Genomic DNA, 16,317 nt, shown 5'->3' with positions numbered 1-16,317 from the left:
AGAACCACTGGTTTAAAAAAAAGTATAATAATACTTTGGAAACAGGCCTAAATAAGCAAGTACACTTTAGAGTAATTGACATTTGAGTAATTATTCCACCACTGATTAAAATAAATGTTCCATTAAAACCTCAGATATGGAATGTATTCTTCGTTGCAAAACATTTGTATTCCGGAACCAGGAACCAACGTTTGAGATTAATAGCATTACTAGTCGGGCATTTATGACACACGTACAGACAGAGCACCGTTACCAGTGTTGCCATGTCGGCTTATTATAAGCTACTTTGGGCTTGTTTTTCTGGTAAATTGCTTGTAAATATTGGTAGTTGCGGGTTTCGTTTTTTTGGGCTTGTTTCTAAAGTACAGCTGCTTATTTGGGCTTGTTTCCTAATGTTGTTGAAACCAGTGGTTCAAAAACATTTTCAAGTCAAGGACCCCCAAATTCGCTTCTTTTGGCCTTTTCATAGACCCTGTTGCTTGTTTCTCTCGCGAAACCTGGCAACGCTGACCGGGCACGCATGCGTACAAAAATACTCGATCTTCAAAACGTCGACGCTCATTCGACCAGCCTTTGCGCAATGTGTTTACCTCCGTCCACATGTTTTATAAATCTTCTCTTTCAGTCAGCGTCGTAGATCCCAGATAAATAACACTCTGCTGTCATCTGTGGTTTTAAACAGCTGCTATAGTTGTAATAATAATATAATAATAAACAAAGTATTCATTTTGTAAGATGTTTACCTCTCAGACCTCGTCCTTCCAAGACTCCATTGATGTGGAAGAGAAGGATGACTTCGACAGTGAAGACATTGCAGCTTACAACCAGAAAACACAACTGGACTGTTACTACACCATCTATCTGTACCAAGGCACCAGGTATAACAGCTCATATTATCCCCCCACACAGCTTTCCTTCTGTTCTTCATGATATTGATTGATCGAATACTTTATTAACAGTTTGCAATATGTGTACATTATGTACACAACAAGCCCTATAGTGCAGTGGTTTTCAACCTTTTTCGTGTCAAGGACCCCCACAAATTGACACATATTAGCCCACGGACCCCCATTTGAAAAGATATGCCAGGGACTCAACCATTTTGATTTCTTGGGGGTCTTAATCTACACTTTATCATCATCATTAGTGTTCATTTAACTCTGAGAGTGTACAAATGGAACCAAATGGACCCGTTAGGGTCCATTTGGTTCCATTTGTACACTCTCAGAGTTACAGACACATTAAGGGTCCATTTGGTTCCCAACTGTTAATTAGGCTGGGGACCCCCTGGAACCCCCTCAAGGACCACTGGTTGAGAATCACTGCTATAGTGGATTGTTTCCATTGTGGTCCTGTGTATTCAATTCTTTAAGACATTTAAAGACATACTATAATATACCATGATAATAAACAAGACATAATCAACACTATTAGCAATTAAGGTATATGTACAGTACAGTAAACATTTGGGGGAGGGGGGGGGGGGGCACTTCTGGTTAAGACAAATTATTGACAGCTATACTGTTGATTGTTGGTGTCTGTGTGTTGTCATGCTAGTTCTAACTGTGAGCTGGATGGTTGCAGCCTGCAGGATTATTATTATTATATATTGAGCTGATGATGCTTATATTCCAATGCACTTGAATGCATTGGGATATGACCTACAATGATATGTCCATAGTATGTCCATAGTAGTGTTTTTACATGTACACGCCTGTCAAATAGACAGGCGTATAAATATTATTATGCACATACTTATTCTACAGTACTTCTTTTTTTTTTGCATAACAAATGCATCTTTCTCTTTCTGCAGCAACACACACACACACACACACACACACACACACACACACACACACACACACACACACACACACACACACACACACACACACACACACACACACACACACACACATTTGTAGCAGCCCTGCATCTCATAACTGTTACACTCACAGTTTTCTAGTTTGTGGTTGTTAACTTGCTAAAGATGACATGTTCACAGAGCAAAATACGAGACAAAAGTCAAACAATTATTATTTTAAAGCTGTATTATGTTGCTTTCTTTAGTGAATAAAATGTTATTTTGACCAATTTCTATGGTAGAGTTATAGTATGTTAATTCAATATAACAATTTCTTCCCTGAGCAAGCAGGCAGGCTCTATTAGCTCTGAGGTTAAAATATATTTTTTAAATACCAGGTTCGAAACCGGGGTAGAGCAGGAAAGTTTCACATTTCTGTCAGTTGATTTGCATACCATACTGAACTTAACGGAAAGTAATGGCTTCTGTGAAGGTCAAGAAAACTGAAAAATTGGTCTCAGGTCTTAATGGGTTTATAACCACCGAATGAAGAGTGAACTGTCAACTGTCTTAGATCTGAGGCATCTGGAGAAAGCGCGTCATCATGGACCCAGAGACGAGCAGACTCCACCGCCAGTCAGGAAGACTTTAGGTAACCATGGTGAACCATGGACCCTTCCGCCCGCCGACTTGCTCTCGCTTTCAGTGCTTTGTGATTCTGTGGCTTTAAGTGTTGTGCATTTGATATATCTATCTACCACGCTGGGACCGCCACGGGAATCCAATCAACATGGAATCAAACTTTGTTCCTTTCCTGATTGTGCTCCGATTTATCATCACTCTGCAGACATTTCTGCAATACTGAGTTACACAGTCTTTGCATTTTCATATTTACAATTGGCTACTCCGGTTGAGGAGAATGAAAACCTTTTGGATGTGTTGGTAGACGCATGAAGAATACAGGCCATTTCTCAATGGCATTAAGCAGCATTTATACGACAGTGTCGCAGTTGGAAAAATACAGTAACTGATCTTCAAACTCACAATGCGTTGTGAGCTTGTAGATCGGCTTTTTTCGTTGTATGATGGAGCATAATTTATGCGCAAAAAAAAGACGTGCCAGTCATTAGAAACGCCACGAAAGGCGGTGCTGTGTGACTCAGTTGGGCAAAGAAAAACGTGATGTAACTCTTATGTTGTGGACTTGGTCTCTTGAATCATCAGCTTCCTCCATCTCCTCTCCATTGATCTGACTGGCTGCAAGCTTCCTCATCACCTCTCACTGGCCGCATGTATCCATGTTAACCACCTCTGTCCCTGTCCACAGCCTGACCTTAGTGGACAGCAGCCTGCCGGCGGAGGCAGAACCGGAGCTACGTAGCTACATCTCTAGGAGGCTGAGTAAAGGAGCCCTTCTGGGGGGAATGGGCAACATTGCCACTGTGGAACTCAGGTGATAATAATTCTCAGTCATTGAACAACATTTTGCATCCTCAATTGCATCAAACCTGTTACTTAGTGCAATGACCATCATTTTATAGTGTTCCAGTTCCAATTTTGTATGCTAATTTTTTTGGTTTGTTTTATTACTACCAATTTCACTTTTGTAACCTGTATCCTGTATGAGTTCTCTCTCCTGATTGGATAAAATCGGTACCTGATCTGAAAATGTAGTGTTTACTAAAGTGCTGGAGAGATAGGAAGACCCCTATTACTGAACAAACACTAAAGCAATGATGACATCGGAATATAGAGCTATTTAACAATGATTTTAACAAAGAAATAATAGTATCTCTTACAATACCTTTAATTGATGACCTCTATTGATGTTTGATTCTTCCCAGTGTCCCAGAGCAGGCAGTAGGATGTTACTGCTGTCTTCTGGAGCAGGAGAGCTCCCCCGATCAGCCCGATGCTGATGGAAATGGATACGTCATCTGCTTTATGGGGGGCTCTGAAAAAGGACTCAATTTATATCCTTTGCTATATTGCACATAAGCATGACATGACTAACATTTCTCCAAAGATAGTACATCATTACAAACTTACCGCACTATTTGAACCCATGTTGGGCAAACATTAGTCACTGACATTTGAATTTGATTTGTAAATCAATGTTTTCTCCAGGGATTCAAGGCATATATATTCAATCACATAAAATGGTCTGCAGTAATGCCAAGTATACTGTGAATCTTAGTCAATGGACTAAACATGCCAGACTACTGGTATGGTTCTTTTGAAGAGTTTGATTTGTAGAAAATAAATTGCTTTTGGAATTTGGAAAATGTCTGTTTCACTCCAGTTTTACAGACATCACCAACATGAACATTGTTTTGGGCCTATTACAGCCCAAAACACGTCTACACTGCTATTTGCCTTTTCTTTTTGGTTGTGGGACTATCCATTTGATTACTTATACTGCATTCATACACAGCATAACAACTTTGGACAGATAAACAAGCAGCCTTTCCCAGTTCCTTGACTGTCTGTACATTCAGACAAGAGCTCGACAAATATGTCCAAGGCCTGCAGAGCAGTTTACAAACTCCAGAGGTACAGTATGAGAATAGAACCTGTGTTTTATGTTTATTATGCTCTGTCCTATTTGTTGACGTAACCTTGATGGCAGTGATTTAACGCCTTCCTTCCCTCTGTGTGTGCATCAGGTACAGAACCTGGAGACGGAGGTGCGTCCGTATCTGACCCGCTGGTACGAGGAGTCGGTGATGCACATCCATCGTGTGGTACTGCTGGTCCAGGGGAGCATCAGCTTCCTGCTGCATGCAGTGAGTAGGCCCGTCACAATTATCACATAATCGTCTAATCGCTATTATTTGAGATGATTGCAATTATTTTTGCATAATCGTCATGTTGAAAAATGTTCACACATTTTCAAATATAAAAAAAAGCAGAAATAGCAGATCTACAAGCTTACAACGTGTGACGCGTTGTAAGCTTGTAGATCATCTATTTCTGCTATTTTCAAATGTATACAATTATTAAATATGTCAATAATTTATTTGTATATTTAAGTTATTTTTCATATCTTACCTGTGCAATTTTTTATTACGAAGCCTAAAAGGCAAACAGAAATGTATTTTGTATTCATATGTTCCAATGTTCAATGCCAAACACACAATTAAATCCTTAATCGCAATTATTCGAGTGACAAATAATTGTCAACTTAGAATGTGATATATTATTCAAGGTTCAAGATTCTTTATGTGATAATCAGATTTTGCTCTCATTTACTTGCTCCGGAGGGACCATGAAAACTGCAAACGAATTGTGCATACCCGTTCATGTTTGCAAATTCGTCACTCTGAGTCTACAGTGACCACTTGGTCCTTACTCAACATACAGTACAGTACATACAAGCATTACTTGTGTTTTGGCTTGATATTAACCAGTCTTATCAAACCAAGTCATTGAGGAAGTAAAAACTGAAAAATAGGAACCTGTTACCCTTCTATATCATCATGTCATCACAAGACAAATATTTGTTTACTCTGTGGAATGTAACATCTCAGCATTGATATGTTCAAGACATCAAATGCAAAAAAGAAGACAACAATGCTACACAAGGATACATTTGTAATCACTTAGCTTCTTGTGTTCAGGCTCTGAGTCACATTCAAGTCGAGGTTGTCAATTCAGATGAGAAGACAAAGGCTGATGTGGCCAGGTGAGTTAGTTTACCAATAATGCAACACAAACAAATCACATGGCTAAAACATCTCAACACCTACTGAGTGTATTGCACCCTACCACCACATATAGTAGCATGTGATCGATTACTAATAGATGTGGGTATGTGCTGTCGTAAATATCCGTGTATGTGACTGTGACAAAGTGTTCTGTTTGGTGGATGTTTAGGTTCGTGAAAGCAGCCAGTTTGCAGGGCCTCTCCCAGCAGGACACCACCACAGCCTCGCTATGCAAGGCTATGTCCGAGGACACTAACCTGATCATAGACTGCTCCACCAGCCCACCCACATTCTCCAACACTGGTAGGTGGTAATCAAGAGTAATCTAGATGATTGAATCTGGCCTCCCTATTTTGGGCATGTCATTATACTGTACAGTAGGTGAAAAGACACTGTAGGCTTGCAGTTTGACTATTTGAGCTATTTGTCGCACAACTAAGTATATAGGGCTTAAGTGGTTAAACTGGGCTCAGACTGCAGTAATCTACTGCAGATTTGGGCCAGATTTGCCTCCCCTGGTTACATTTTATCATCGAGAGGAAAATCCTGGGAGATGAGCCTAGCGTTTGGTCAGCACCACTACACACAGGGAGGGCAGTGCATCCAAGCCGTCGCTGACCGATCTTTTGAGCACAAGATCATATCAAAGTTACACAGGACAGTCGGGAGTGCGTAAAGGAGTTTTTACATACATACAAGGAGTGGGTGCATGTAAACGGCAAGCATATGAGAGATTGATTATTTTATCACTTTTGAAATACACACTAGCAAATGGATATCTTGCAAAAGACTATGTACCACTCTCCTACCAGTTCCCACCGTCTGCATATAGATGAGTGAATATCTACTTCACAATAACCCTCCTCATTCCTTGTCTGCTCATTAAGACTGAGCACGAGATTTTATGAAAGGCTTCTTGATGAACTGTCTTACAATTTTAGATGTCATACGATTTCATTGTCCTGCAGTCTGAGTCCAGCTTGACGTGGGTTTTTTTTCGTTCCCCCAGTCAGTAATCGTTTCTGTGATGACTGGATCCAGGCGTTCCTGAATGCAGCAGAGCGTTGTAATCCTTTCCTGCTTAGACAGATCCTGGAAAACTTCAAACTCAAGGTGACAGTCCGTAGCAACATTGAATATGACTCAACAGTACAACATGTTTGAAAGTTCTCCTCCCAATGCCCACCATTCCTTTCTTGTGGAACAGTGGTTCTCAAAGTGGGGTCCTTGAGGGGCTTCCAGAGGTTCCCAGCTAAATTATTGATAGTTAGGAACCAACAAATTGACCCTTACAGGTCTGTAACTCTTGAGTATGTACAAATGGAAGCATTTGTACACTTTCTGAGTTATGGGTGCCTGTGGACAAATGCATACCAAAGTAGGTTTCTTTGAAATAATAAATAAAAAGTTTGAGAACCACTGTACGCTGAACATTGGCCTTTTTCGCTTGGTTCCTTCCTTTCCTCCTCCATAATGCCTTGTCCTCGCCCCTGCAGGCCATCCAAGACATGAACAGCCTGAAGCGCTTCGTGCGGCAGGCAGAGATGAGCCACTACGCTCTGTTCCGCTGCTGCCAGTTCCTGCAGGGCTGCGGCAACGGCGACGTGCTGCTGCAGAATGCCAGGAACGAACACAGTGACCTGCCTGAGGCCTGCAGCATCATCACTGTCCTGGAGGAGTTCCTCAGGGAACAATCCCAGGCCAAGGCATGATTCCCTTCATTCCAGCACAGACGCCAGGGTTGAGAACTTCACACCTAGCCTGGTAGACCATCCCGGTCGCGGAATTCCCATTTCCATTTGATTTCAGCAGACCGGTCTGCTGAATGAAAATGAAATTGAATTCTGCCACCAGGAGGGTTTACCAGGCTACTTCACACCAGCCAAACTGCCAAAATTAATACAATCAACACTTTGGCAATGACTCTACCAGCCGTTTGGCTGTTTGGCAGATAACTGACATAAAGTTGTATTATACTCTTATCAAAATGTGTATTCTTTAGAAGGATAAAAGCCCCCAGTACATTCCTGCCCTGGCTGGTTTTGATAGCTCCCAGACAGAAAAGCTGTCAGTGTTTGTAGAAATTAGGGAGGCATATTGTACAACACTAAATCCACAGGTTCAAATCTAGGTCTGTCAAATGTGTATCTTCGTTATTGTATATATGTCATCTTTGACATACTTGATTGAATAACTGTTAACAACTGCACAGGTCTTACCTATTAAATGTCAGGTGAGGTGACATTAATTAAGGAAACATTTTAGGACAATTGAAGAACATAATTGACCCAACTTGGGTGAATTGTTAGATGCCTATCTGAAACAATAACATCAATTCCAATCAGTGTATATGTAAGCCAATCAAATGGAGCCAATATTTAGTTACTATAAACAATTAGCTATTTGACTTCCTGTGTTTTACACTTTGTCCATTTTGTCTCCCCTGGCTACAGTACATAATATGTAATGATATGATTTGTATCTTCCTGTTTCTATTTATGTTGCTACATGAACACAACTGGAATCATGTACACTATATACCAAAAATCTCCAAAATCACCATTGCTACTTTTTAGTTTAACAGTCTTTTAAACAGTACCTCTACACACCATTGAATCATTTATGGATGTTTATGTCTCAATTGAGGTTCAAGCTGTTATTTTGTTTTTTTTTGTTTCTGTTATTTGCCTTGATTCTTTTATGTTCCAAAGAGAAACGTGTTTTTTAGAGAATGCACAAATCACTTTTAACCATCACATTCGTTCCACCGCGCGTTTCAGCTTGTCGTTCAATTCATTCCCTGCACTACTATAGTTTTGTCATATGAGAACTGCTATCTTTGTCTATGAAGTGATATTTCAGAGTCTATTTAATCCTTATGTGGGAATGCTTTGTTGTGAATCTAGCGTAGTTTTGAGTCTTCAAAGTTATCAAGTGTAATGTAAAATAATGCTCTGTACTGTATACTACTGTCATCGTCACGTCTCTCACCAGCCTGGTTGTCTCCTCTGAGAGCCAAACTATGCCAATCTTCCATCCTTGTGCCTGTATGAGACCATTTTCCGGATCGATTTACTGAGCCTTTGCTGGAAGGTTACATGTGCCACACAGAAACACATAGTGGTGAACAGTGGGGCATTAGAGTGCTGCCTGTGTTAAGGTAGTTGGGGAAACTGGTTTATTCTCTTTTGGTAATGCTCAGTAAATCATAGCCCTGCGTATGTTAGATGTTGCTATCATCATTCAACTGGATCTCAAAGGAACAGTTTCCCATGCATGAATAAGTCCAAGACTTTAACCACTTTCGGCCTGGAATCCCTATTTTCATAAATGTATAGAAATCACGAAAATAGCAGTTCTGCAAGTTCATAATAACAGTGCCGTGACGTATTGTGAGCTTGTAGCTCAGATATTTTTTGGAAGAGTGGTTTAAAGAAATCCTACCAAGTACGCTAAATGTTTCCTAAAACTAGACTTTAACCATGCCAGGGAAACTTGTCCACCATGTATAAAGCAATATTGATGTTTTTTTATGTTTATTTAACTGAACAAAAGTGACGTGTGGGTGAATTTGCTATTGTGGACCATGGTGTGACTGACCTCCTCGCACCTGTAACACTTCTCAGCTCTGTACAGTGTGGCACAGTATATAATGTTATAAAGTAATACTTGGTTGGTTCTCTGTCTTGTAAATATAAGCTCAAAGACAACAGTACTGTGTCAAGTCTCTTTATTGTCCAAGATGTGGAATGGCTGCAGCATGTGCTGCTGCTCGTTGTCTGTTGCATGGAAATATGAAGTACCGTACAACCAATGTCCTAGTGCAGTGAAAGACAAGTCTATTCAACCTATTCAATCTATGAAACCTCATATGTCGCGCCGTGTTTTGAGCTTGTAGATCTGCTACTTTTGATGCTTTTGTGTCATGCTGTAGTGTTAATTTAGGGTGTTAATTTACGAAAAAACACAAAAAGTTAGAATATGGAGATAGGTTTCTGCCCGACAGCAACGACATACCCTGTGTATGTGTACCCAGGGGTCCTTGAGGGGGTTCAAGCGGGTCCCCAGCTAAAGTATTGATTGTTAGGAAACAAATTTACCCTTACAGGTCTGTAACTCAAAGGGAGTTATAGGGATCCGTCGACAAGTGCATACCAAATTGGGGGTCCTTGAAATTAAAACGTTTGAGAACCACTACTGTACACAGGTACTCTTACAGTAGCAAAACTCAGCTGCAGAGAGAATTCATAGCTCTGTCCAGGGCTCAGTGTTCTAGAAGTATATGGGTGTGTATGGTCTTGCTGATGTAGTCTCTCTGGCCCCCCAGCTTGTTGATTCTCCCCCAAGACTGGCCATCATATCCTCCAGCAGGCTCCCCCCCACCTCCAGATCCCCCTCTGCAACCACAAACACAAACAAATGGAATATATAAAGAAACACGGCTTAGGAGTAGCTTTTCAACCTGGCGTTCCTATTTTGGGCATGTCATTATAGGCCAAAAATATATTGTGAAAATTTCAGATCTATAGCCTGAAAAGGATATTTTCACTATTCGTCATACATCAAATTAAGTAGAGCTTACATACTGTAGTTAAACAGACAAGATAAATTGGCCTGTCATTTCACCATTGCCATTCATTATTATAAAGCTCTAAGGATCTATGCTCAATTGTGGAGTAAGAGACGTGGAAGCCCCCAAATACCCCTTTCAAAGTGGAGTCCAGGGGCCTCCAGGGACCCCCAGGGCATCTTCAGGGGGTCCCCAGCCAAACGAGGAGTTATTTAATTTCACTATAATGCAATTCACTTGAATGCAATAAGTGACTATTCCACCTGTCCCTATGACAGAATTATCTTAAATGGGGTTCCACAACCTAATGAAAGTCAATTTGGGGGTCTGTGACAGTGACGTGAGTTTGTCAACTGCTGCTCTACACCATCATGTGAGACAAGAACAAGAAATCTAGTTACAGTAACGCGTTGAAGTCAGACTTACCATCTGACGTTGTCCTCAAAAGAGTGCTTGGTACGTCGTAGATGCTCTCCATCGTCTCTCTGTGTTCTGAAATGATCACAGCAAACAGTCATACTGTACTACTCCACTTAGAGAATATCGTTGCTGTCAGGCAGAATTTGTATGTTTGTGTGTGTATGTGTAGTTTTGCTAGTTTTGAACATTTGTAAAGTGAAAGTGGTTAAGTCTGTCTGTGGGTTTTATAAATACTGAACCAATGAAGTGCTTGTGACTAAATGATAACAACATTTTGGATCCATTGGAACACAGGTTCTTCTCTTCGTCTTTTTTTCCCATTTCCATTTGGAAATAAAAGTGACTTATTTGAGGTGTAGAGGACAATCTCACCTTGATGGTCATGAAGCCGCCTGTAGGACAAAGGAACATCATACAGCTCCTCATCAGCAGACAAGACCTGCTGAGGAACGTCATAAAGGCCCTCGTCCTGAGACAAGTCCTCCTCTGATGAACCATTCATTTGACACATCGCTAAAGAGGACGCAAAATTAAATTATTGATCACAGCACTGCACAAGGTATGTTTCATTTATTTTCTCAATAGTGAAAATAGCATATCTACAAGCTCGCAACACAACATGTCACATACAGTAGATTGGCTGTTTTCAACAGGGTGTTGACAGTGTTAGGTAACTAATTGGATATGAACTAATTATAGCGTATACAGTACTTTTATAACAAAAAAATCCCGTCACAGCAGTCTACACCAGGGGTCTTCAACAGGGGGTCCGGGACCCCTAGGGGGTCCTCAAAGCTACTATAGGGGGTATACCCGATCTACAAGCTCTCAACGCCTCGCGCTGCGAGGCGTTGAGAGCTTGTAGATCGGGTATATGTTTCATTTATTGAAGAGGCTATAAGTGTAGAGGGAAAAAAGAGCAGACTGTAAAAAAATGTTTTAATCTGAGACACAATTTTATACAATATAGAGTAGGGGGTCCCTGCTTCATCTCTTTCTCAGCTAGGGGGTCCTTGGCCTGAAAACGTTGAAGACCCCTGGTCTACACAGACAGTACTGTACTTACTCTTTGGAGGTGGTAAAATGTCATAGTCTGCCTCTGCCTCGTCCTGTGTCTCCTCCTCAGTCTTGAGGCCACTGGTCTCATGTATATTGGGGCGTCCATCACCTGAAAACACAATCTTTAGCACCCCCTAGTGTTCATCACAACATACTACTAGAATGCCCAGCCTTCTGTGTTGCATTTGTTATCATCATGAATCTTTGCACCCCAACTTATGATGACCTCAGCACATTTTGGCACATGTTCAGAATACATAGTATGAAAGTAGCTAGGCCTGTTTGAATGAATCACACATTCAAATTATGGACACGCTGGGGGTGTCCGATTATTTTTTTTTTTAATAATTGATTTGAGGGAAATTAAAAATTACATAAAGAATTGCATAAATTGTAGATCTACAAATTCAAGACGCTTTGTGAGCTTGTAGATCAGCTATTTTTGTGCGACACTGTTGTACGATGAAGTATAAAATAGGTAAGTAAGTATTAAGAAAATATTAGTCAATTAATTGATATATTTTTAATTTTTTAAATCATCAAAAAAGATATGCTTCTTGATTATTGGATTAATCAAAAGAGTAATTTCATAGTATAATCACAAAAAGAATAATAGAATGTTGCAACTCTACACACACTCAGACCTTATATCCCTGTGAGGACTTACAGACTGTAAAGCTGTTTTGATGGATAGGCTCTTCACTGTTCAGCTCCTCCGAGGAGGAGATGGAAGAGAAGGTGGTACCGCTCTGGTGGAGGTTCTGGCTGGGATATGCGGGGGCCGAGAGGGGCCGAACACCCAGAGCGACGTCATCATCACAGCTTGAGCTGGAGGGCACGCTGGAGTGTCCCCTCTCACGTTGGTGAGAAAAATCCAAGCTGAGGGCCAACAGAACCAGTTTTTATGTGGTAAAATGTGGAATTATTTAATTTCTGTCTTCCTGTCAAGCAGAATGGATCACAGCAACATCATTTTCACTGTAAGTTTATAGATTTAGAATGGAACATCTTACACCTCAATGTAAACACGGTTGTAGAGGCTACTACAGAGATCTTTTCATTTCAACTGAAACGTTTTCGTTTCCTACGAGTAAAGAAAGAGGAATGGTTGTCCAAAGCAGTGGTTCTCAACCTTTTCACACTGTGACCCCCCAAAATAATCATATTTGAACCCGGGGACACCCCGCCCTGATAAGCACTTGGAATGTAGGAGTTGATGCAGTACATTTAGTTTGACTCGGTTCTACTGATAAATATTAAATGATAAATAGCAGATCTACAAGCTCACAACGCCTTGCATTGCAAGGCGTTGTGAGCATGTCTTTTTTCTTTTCTTTCTTTCTTTTTATTTAGTTATTAAAAGGGTCTTAAAAGTCCTTAAATTGTCACTTCACTGTCATCTGGGGACTCCCCCCAACATCATGTGGGGACCCCCCTGGGGGTCCCAACCCACAGGTTGAGAACCACTGGTCTAAGGCCAGGACCCGCCACATGGTGTCCGATTATGACCTTAACCATATGACCTTATGTCTGCCCAAAGGGACTGGTTAAGGCCCAAACGGCCAGCCTGCGGTGGGGTCTAGCCTTAGACAACCAGCCCCTCTTTCTTCGAGTAGTATTTTACTTTACATGAGTAGAAATTATTAGCCGTTCATATTAAAAGCTTTTATCATCTTTACCGTGTGCTGCCCTCAGGGTTAGCGAGGTGCATGGCTTGCCATAGCTTCCCGATCCATTCCTTTCTCAAAGCAGCTGTCTCTGCAGCCTGTGTGAGAGAGACACACACACACACACACACACACACACACACACACACACACACACACACACACACACACACACACACACACACACGCACACACACACACACACACACACACACACAGGGTCATTGTATGAGTCACAACACAACACAGCTGATTTAATAAACACATCTGTAAAATTGTGTTACAATCATGCAGAGACCAGCCTCTTCGGGTTGTATTGGTGAGATTGAGAACGTTCTAATGTTGATTTGACATTGGCTATTGAAAGTTATAGACTGCAGAATAAAAGATGTGCATGGAAAAGCATAAACATTTACTACTAAGTCTTGGTCAACTAAGACCAAACAGACTGATTAATGCACGCACGTGTTGTGTTAAGACATTTAACGTGTCTGACCAGAAGCAGGGATAAAACATAATCCCCTTCCCCGCCGGTGATGACAATGAACGACCTGGGGGTTGGATATCAAACGAAGAAGCATGGACCTATACCCCCCCCCCCCCCCCCCCCCCATGGCACGGTTGTGTGCAATGCATGCCTTCAAATAGCAGAAATGACTCACCAACACCTTTCTCTTCCCATTGGTCATGGTGATTTCAAACACAAAGCGCTTGCTGTCCTCCCTGGGCACCTCCCTCACCGACTGAACCTGGTGCAAGTGAGGTCACAATTCATGCGCCATGTATACTGTATCAACAAATCACTGAACACAACTCATGTACCATCATGTACTCTACCAACACGTCACTAAACCAGTGGTGGAAGAAGTACTAACAGATATTTATCTGTTACAAGTAAAAGGCCTGTGTTCAAAATGTTACTTGAGTAAAAGTACAAAAGTATTGGCATCAAAATATACTTAGAGTACCAAAAGTAAAAGTACAAAAATGTTTGAAAATAGCAGATCTACAAGCTTACAACGCGTCGCATGAGCTTGTGATCGGCTATTTTCAAATTATATCTACAAAGTAACTAGTAACTAAAGTTTTCAAAACATTGTAGTGGAGTAAAAGTAGAATATTTGCCTCTGAGATGTAATGGAACGAAAATTGGAAATACTCCAGTAAAGTAAAATGACCTAAACATTTTTCTTAAGTACAGCACTTGAGTAAATGTACTTAGTTACTTTACACCACTGCACCAAACACAACTCATGTACCATCATGTACCCTACCATTAACACATCCCTAAAAACAACTCATGTACTGTGAGTGTCCCATCAACAAATCTCTAACCAGAGTAGAAGGAATGAATTCTATTTCATGTGAAATCAAAGGTGGACTCACAGTGTAGATGTAGTACAGGCCCCTCAGATGTAACTGTGGAGTGATGGGATCAAAATGTATTAAAATCAATACATAGATGAATACATAAATGTACAGGGGCACACCACCAACACAACACCCGAAAGAGTGTTTGTCCCTAATATATTATGGAGACGCTGATAGGTTACAGCTTCAATGTAAATGCTATTGACTTGTATTACATTTATTTTTGTTTGTTCTATTACAGCAAATGTATTACTTACTGCACTGCCACCTTTCTTGTTGTAGAAAAACAATGTTGTATTTTGGAGTCTGAACCAATACGTTGACCACCTGATTTTCTAGAGAGAAGACAGTAGCTATTAGATCGATATACTGTAGTTGTTTTGATAAACCAGTATCACACTTTTTCACAAGACTAATAGGAAGGCGTTATCAAATCATAGATAGATATACTGTCGGTAGATAGATATGTGTTGATCAATACAGTAGGTATGATAATGATAATGATTTGATGAATGATACTGGTAGGTCATTCTGATCAATAGGTACAGTAAGTCAAACAATTCTACACAAGTCTAACAACAAATCTATTTTGAAACTCCATCTTACCATAGTATCTTTTCGTTTTTTTAGGAATCCTTCGAACACTAATCTAGTCCCGTCAGTCGACATGGTGGCTTGCTGTAGCTCATAATTCTGTGTACCTGTGTTGCTGGTCTAACTTCCTCCTCACACAGTGATGCACAGTATCAATCCCTCCTCGCCTCTTTACTTCTCTATTCCGATTCACAAAAGGGGATTTTTGGACAACAAAGAACAGAATAGATATGTAGCCACTGAGAAGGGGAACCTTAAAAACATACCATTCATTGTAGTATTTATTCAAGATGATTGCATTTTCTGCTGAGAGATACAAATAATAATACCTTGGTTACAGTTGTATCATCACAAAGGCAACAGCCTCTACACGGCCCCCGTGAAGTAAGTGGAAGACATGCTGACTTCTATAGAATCCAAATGACTGAAATCAGTCGTGGCGACAGAACTTTAATCCATGCGTTACGACACCTCGCCGATTACAACTAGGCAGCAGTCGTTGTCCTACAGGAGACACAGCTGACGATAATCTCTCACCAACCTCACTTACTGAATTTCATAGTAATAATAAGTTAATAACACACATGGGGCCAGCCTCGATCACACAGTTCTTTATTGTAAATGCTGGAAAAGTCAATGAGAATAAACATTTCCATAGTTTTAAGGTGGGAGAGGTGCGTTGAATGGCCTGTTGTTAATAACAGCATTATCTCTAGCTCCGTTAGTGTCTACGATTTCATAAAAATAGAATATGACAGGTAAGGCTCTATTTGAAAACCAGAAAAATAAAAACAAGAGGCAGATAGTCATGAAGTAGACTGTGAAGACAGTTTGATGATACTAAATACAAAAGTACATGACATAATTTGTGTCATGCGGTGCAGAGCAAAAAAGGAAAAAGAACACTCAAAACAAAACATTGACAAAAAAATAACAGGTTAATAAATTAATCTCAAAGAAAAGAAATGTGCACAACACCCATGAACTTTATGCTGTTAAAAAATGGCTTTGCTGTGTTGTGTGTCTGTAGGTGCAGTGTAAAGAGCTGCAGGTCATTCACCGTGGCAAAGTAACCTTCAGTGACCTCATCCGGTAGCTGGGAGTCCATCCTAAAACCTTGGGGGA

The 16,317-nt window shown here is 40.6% G+C and overlaps 2 protein-coding genes across 4 annotated transcripts; one reads left to right on the top strand and one right to left on the bottom strand.

The window, feature by feature from the left end:
* The first annotated feature begins 608 nt into the window (after nucleotides 1-608).
* On the top strand, nucleotides 609-9,214 carry cUnh17orf75 (chromosome Un C17orf75 homolog). Its single transcript, XM_084072355.1, has 10 exons — nucleotides 609-878; nucleotides 2,379-2,456; nucleotides 3,132-3,257; nucleotides 3,649-3,783; nucleotides 4,303-4,357; nucleotides 4,471-4,590; nucleotides 5,425-5,489; nucleotides 5,681-5,814; nucleotides 6,521-6,624; nucleotides 7,008-9,214. Exons 1-10 carry the CDS (start codon nucleotides 736-738, stop codon nucleotides 7,221-7,223), a joined length of 1,176 nt encoding a protein of 391 aa, XP_083928481.1. The 5' UTR covers nucleotides 609-735; the 3' UTR covers nucleotides 7,224-9,214.
* A 95-nt stretch (nucleotides 9,215-9,309) lies between these two features.
* LOC311055998 (uncharacterized protein) lies at nucleotides 9,310-15,336 on the bottom strand. Of its 3 annotated transcripts, none has more exons than XM_084072337.1 (10): nucleotides 15,205-15,336; nucleotides 14,856-14,933; nucleotides 14,614-14,646; nucleotides 13,890-13,970; nucleotides 13,240-13,325; nucleotides 12,228-12,439; nucleotides 11,568-11,669; nucleotides 10,874-11,014; nucleotides 10,508-10,579; nucleotides 9,310-9,908 (listed from the first exon to the last, which is right to left on the bottom strand). In XM_084072337.1, exons 1-10 carry the CDS (start codon nucleotides 15,265-15,267, stop codon nucleotides 9,784-9,786), a joined length of 993 nt encoding a protein of 330 aa, XP_083928463.1. In that variant the 5' UTR covers nucleotides 15,268-15,336; the 3' UTR covers nucleotides 9,310-9,783. The 3 variants fall into 3 exon arrangements, with proteins under 3 accessions (XP_083928463.1, XP_083928461.1, XP_083928462.1); XM_084072335.1 differs by having other exon boundaries at nucleotides 9,315-9,908; nucleotides 13,890-13,976; XM_084072336.1 differs by having other exon boundaries at nucleotides 9,317-9,908; nucleotides 10,508-10,573; nucleotides 13,890-13,976.
* Between the last annotated feature and the right edge of the window lie 981 nt (nucleotides 15,337-16,317).

The sequence above is a fragment of the Gymnoscopelus microlampas genome, assembly GCF_963454915.1.
Source record: "Gymnoscopelus microlampas genome assembly, chromosome: 11".
NCBI classification, from domain to species: domain Eukaryota; kingdom Metazoa; phylum Chordata; class Actinopteri; order Myctophiformes; family Myctophidae; genus Gymnoscopelus; species Gymnoscopelus microlampas.
The sequence above is the reverse complement of the archived record's forward strand: the minus strand, read 5'-3'. Positions and strand labels throughout refer to the sequence as shown.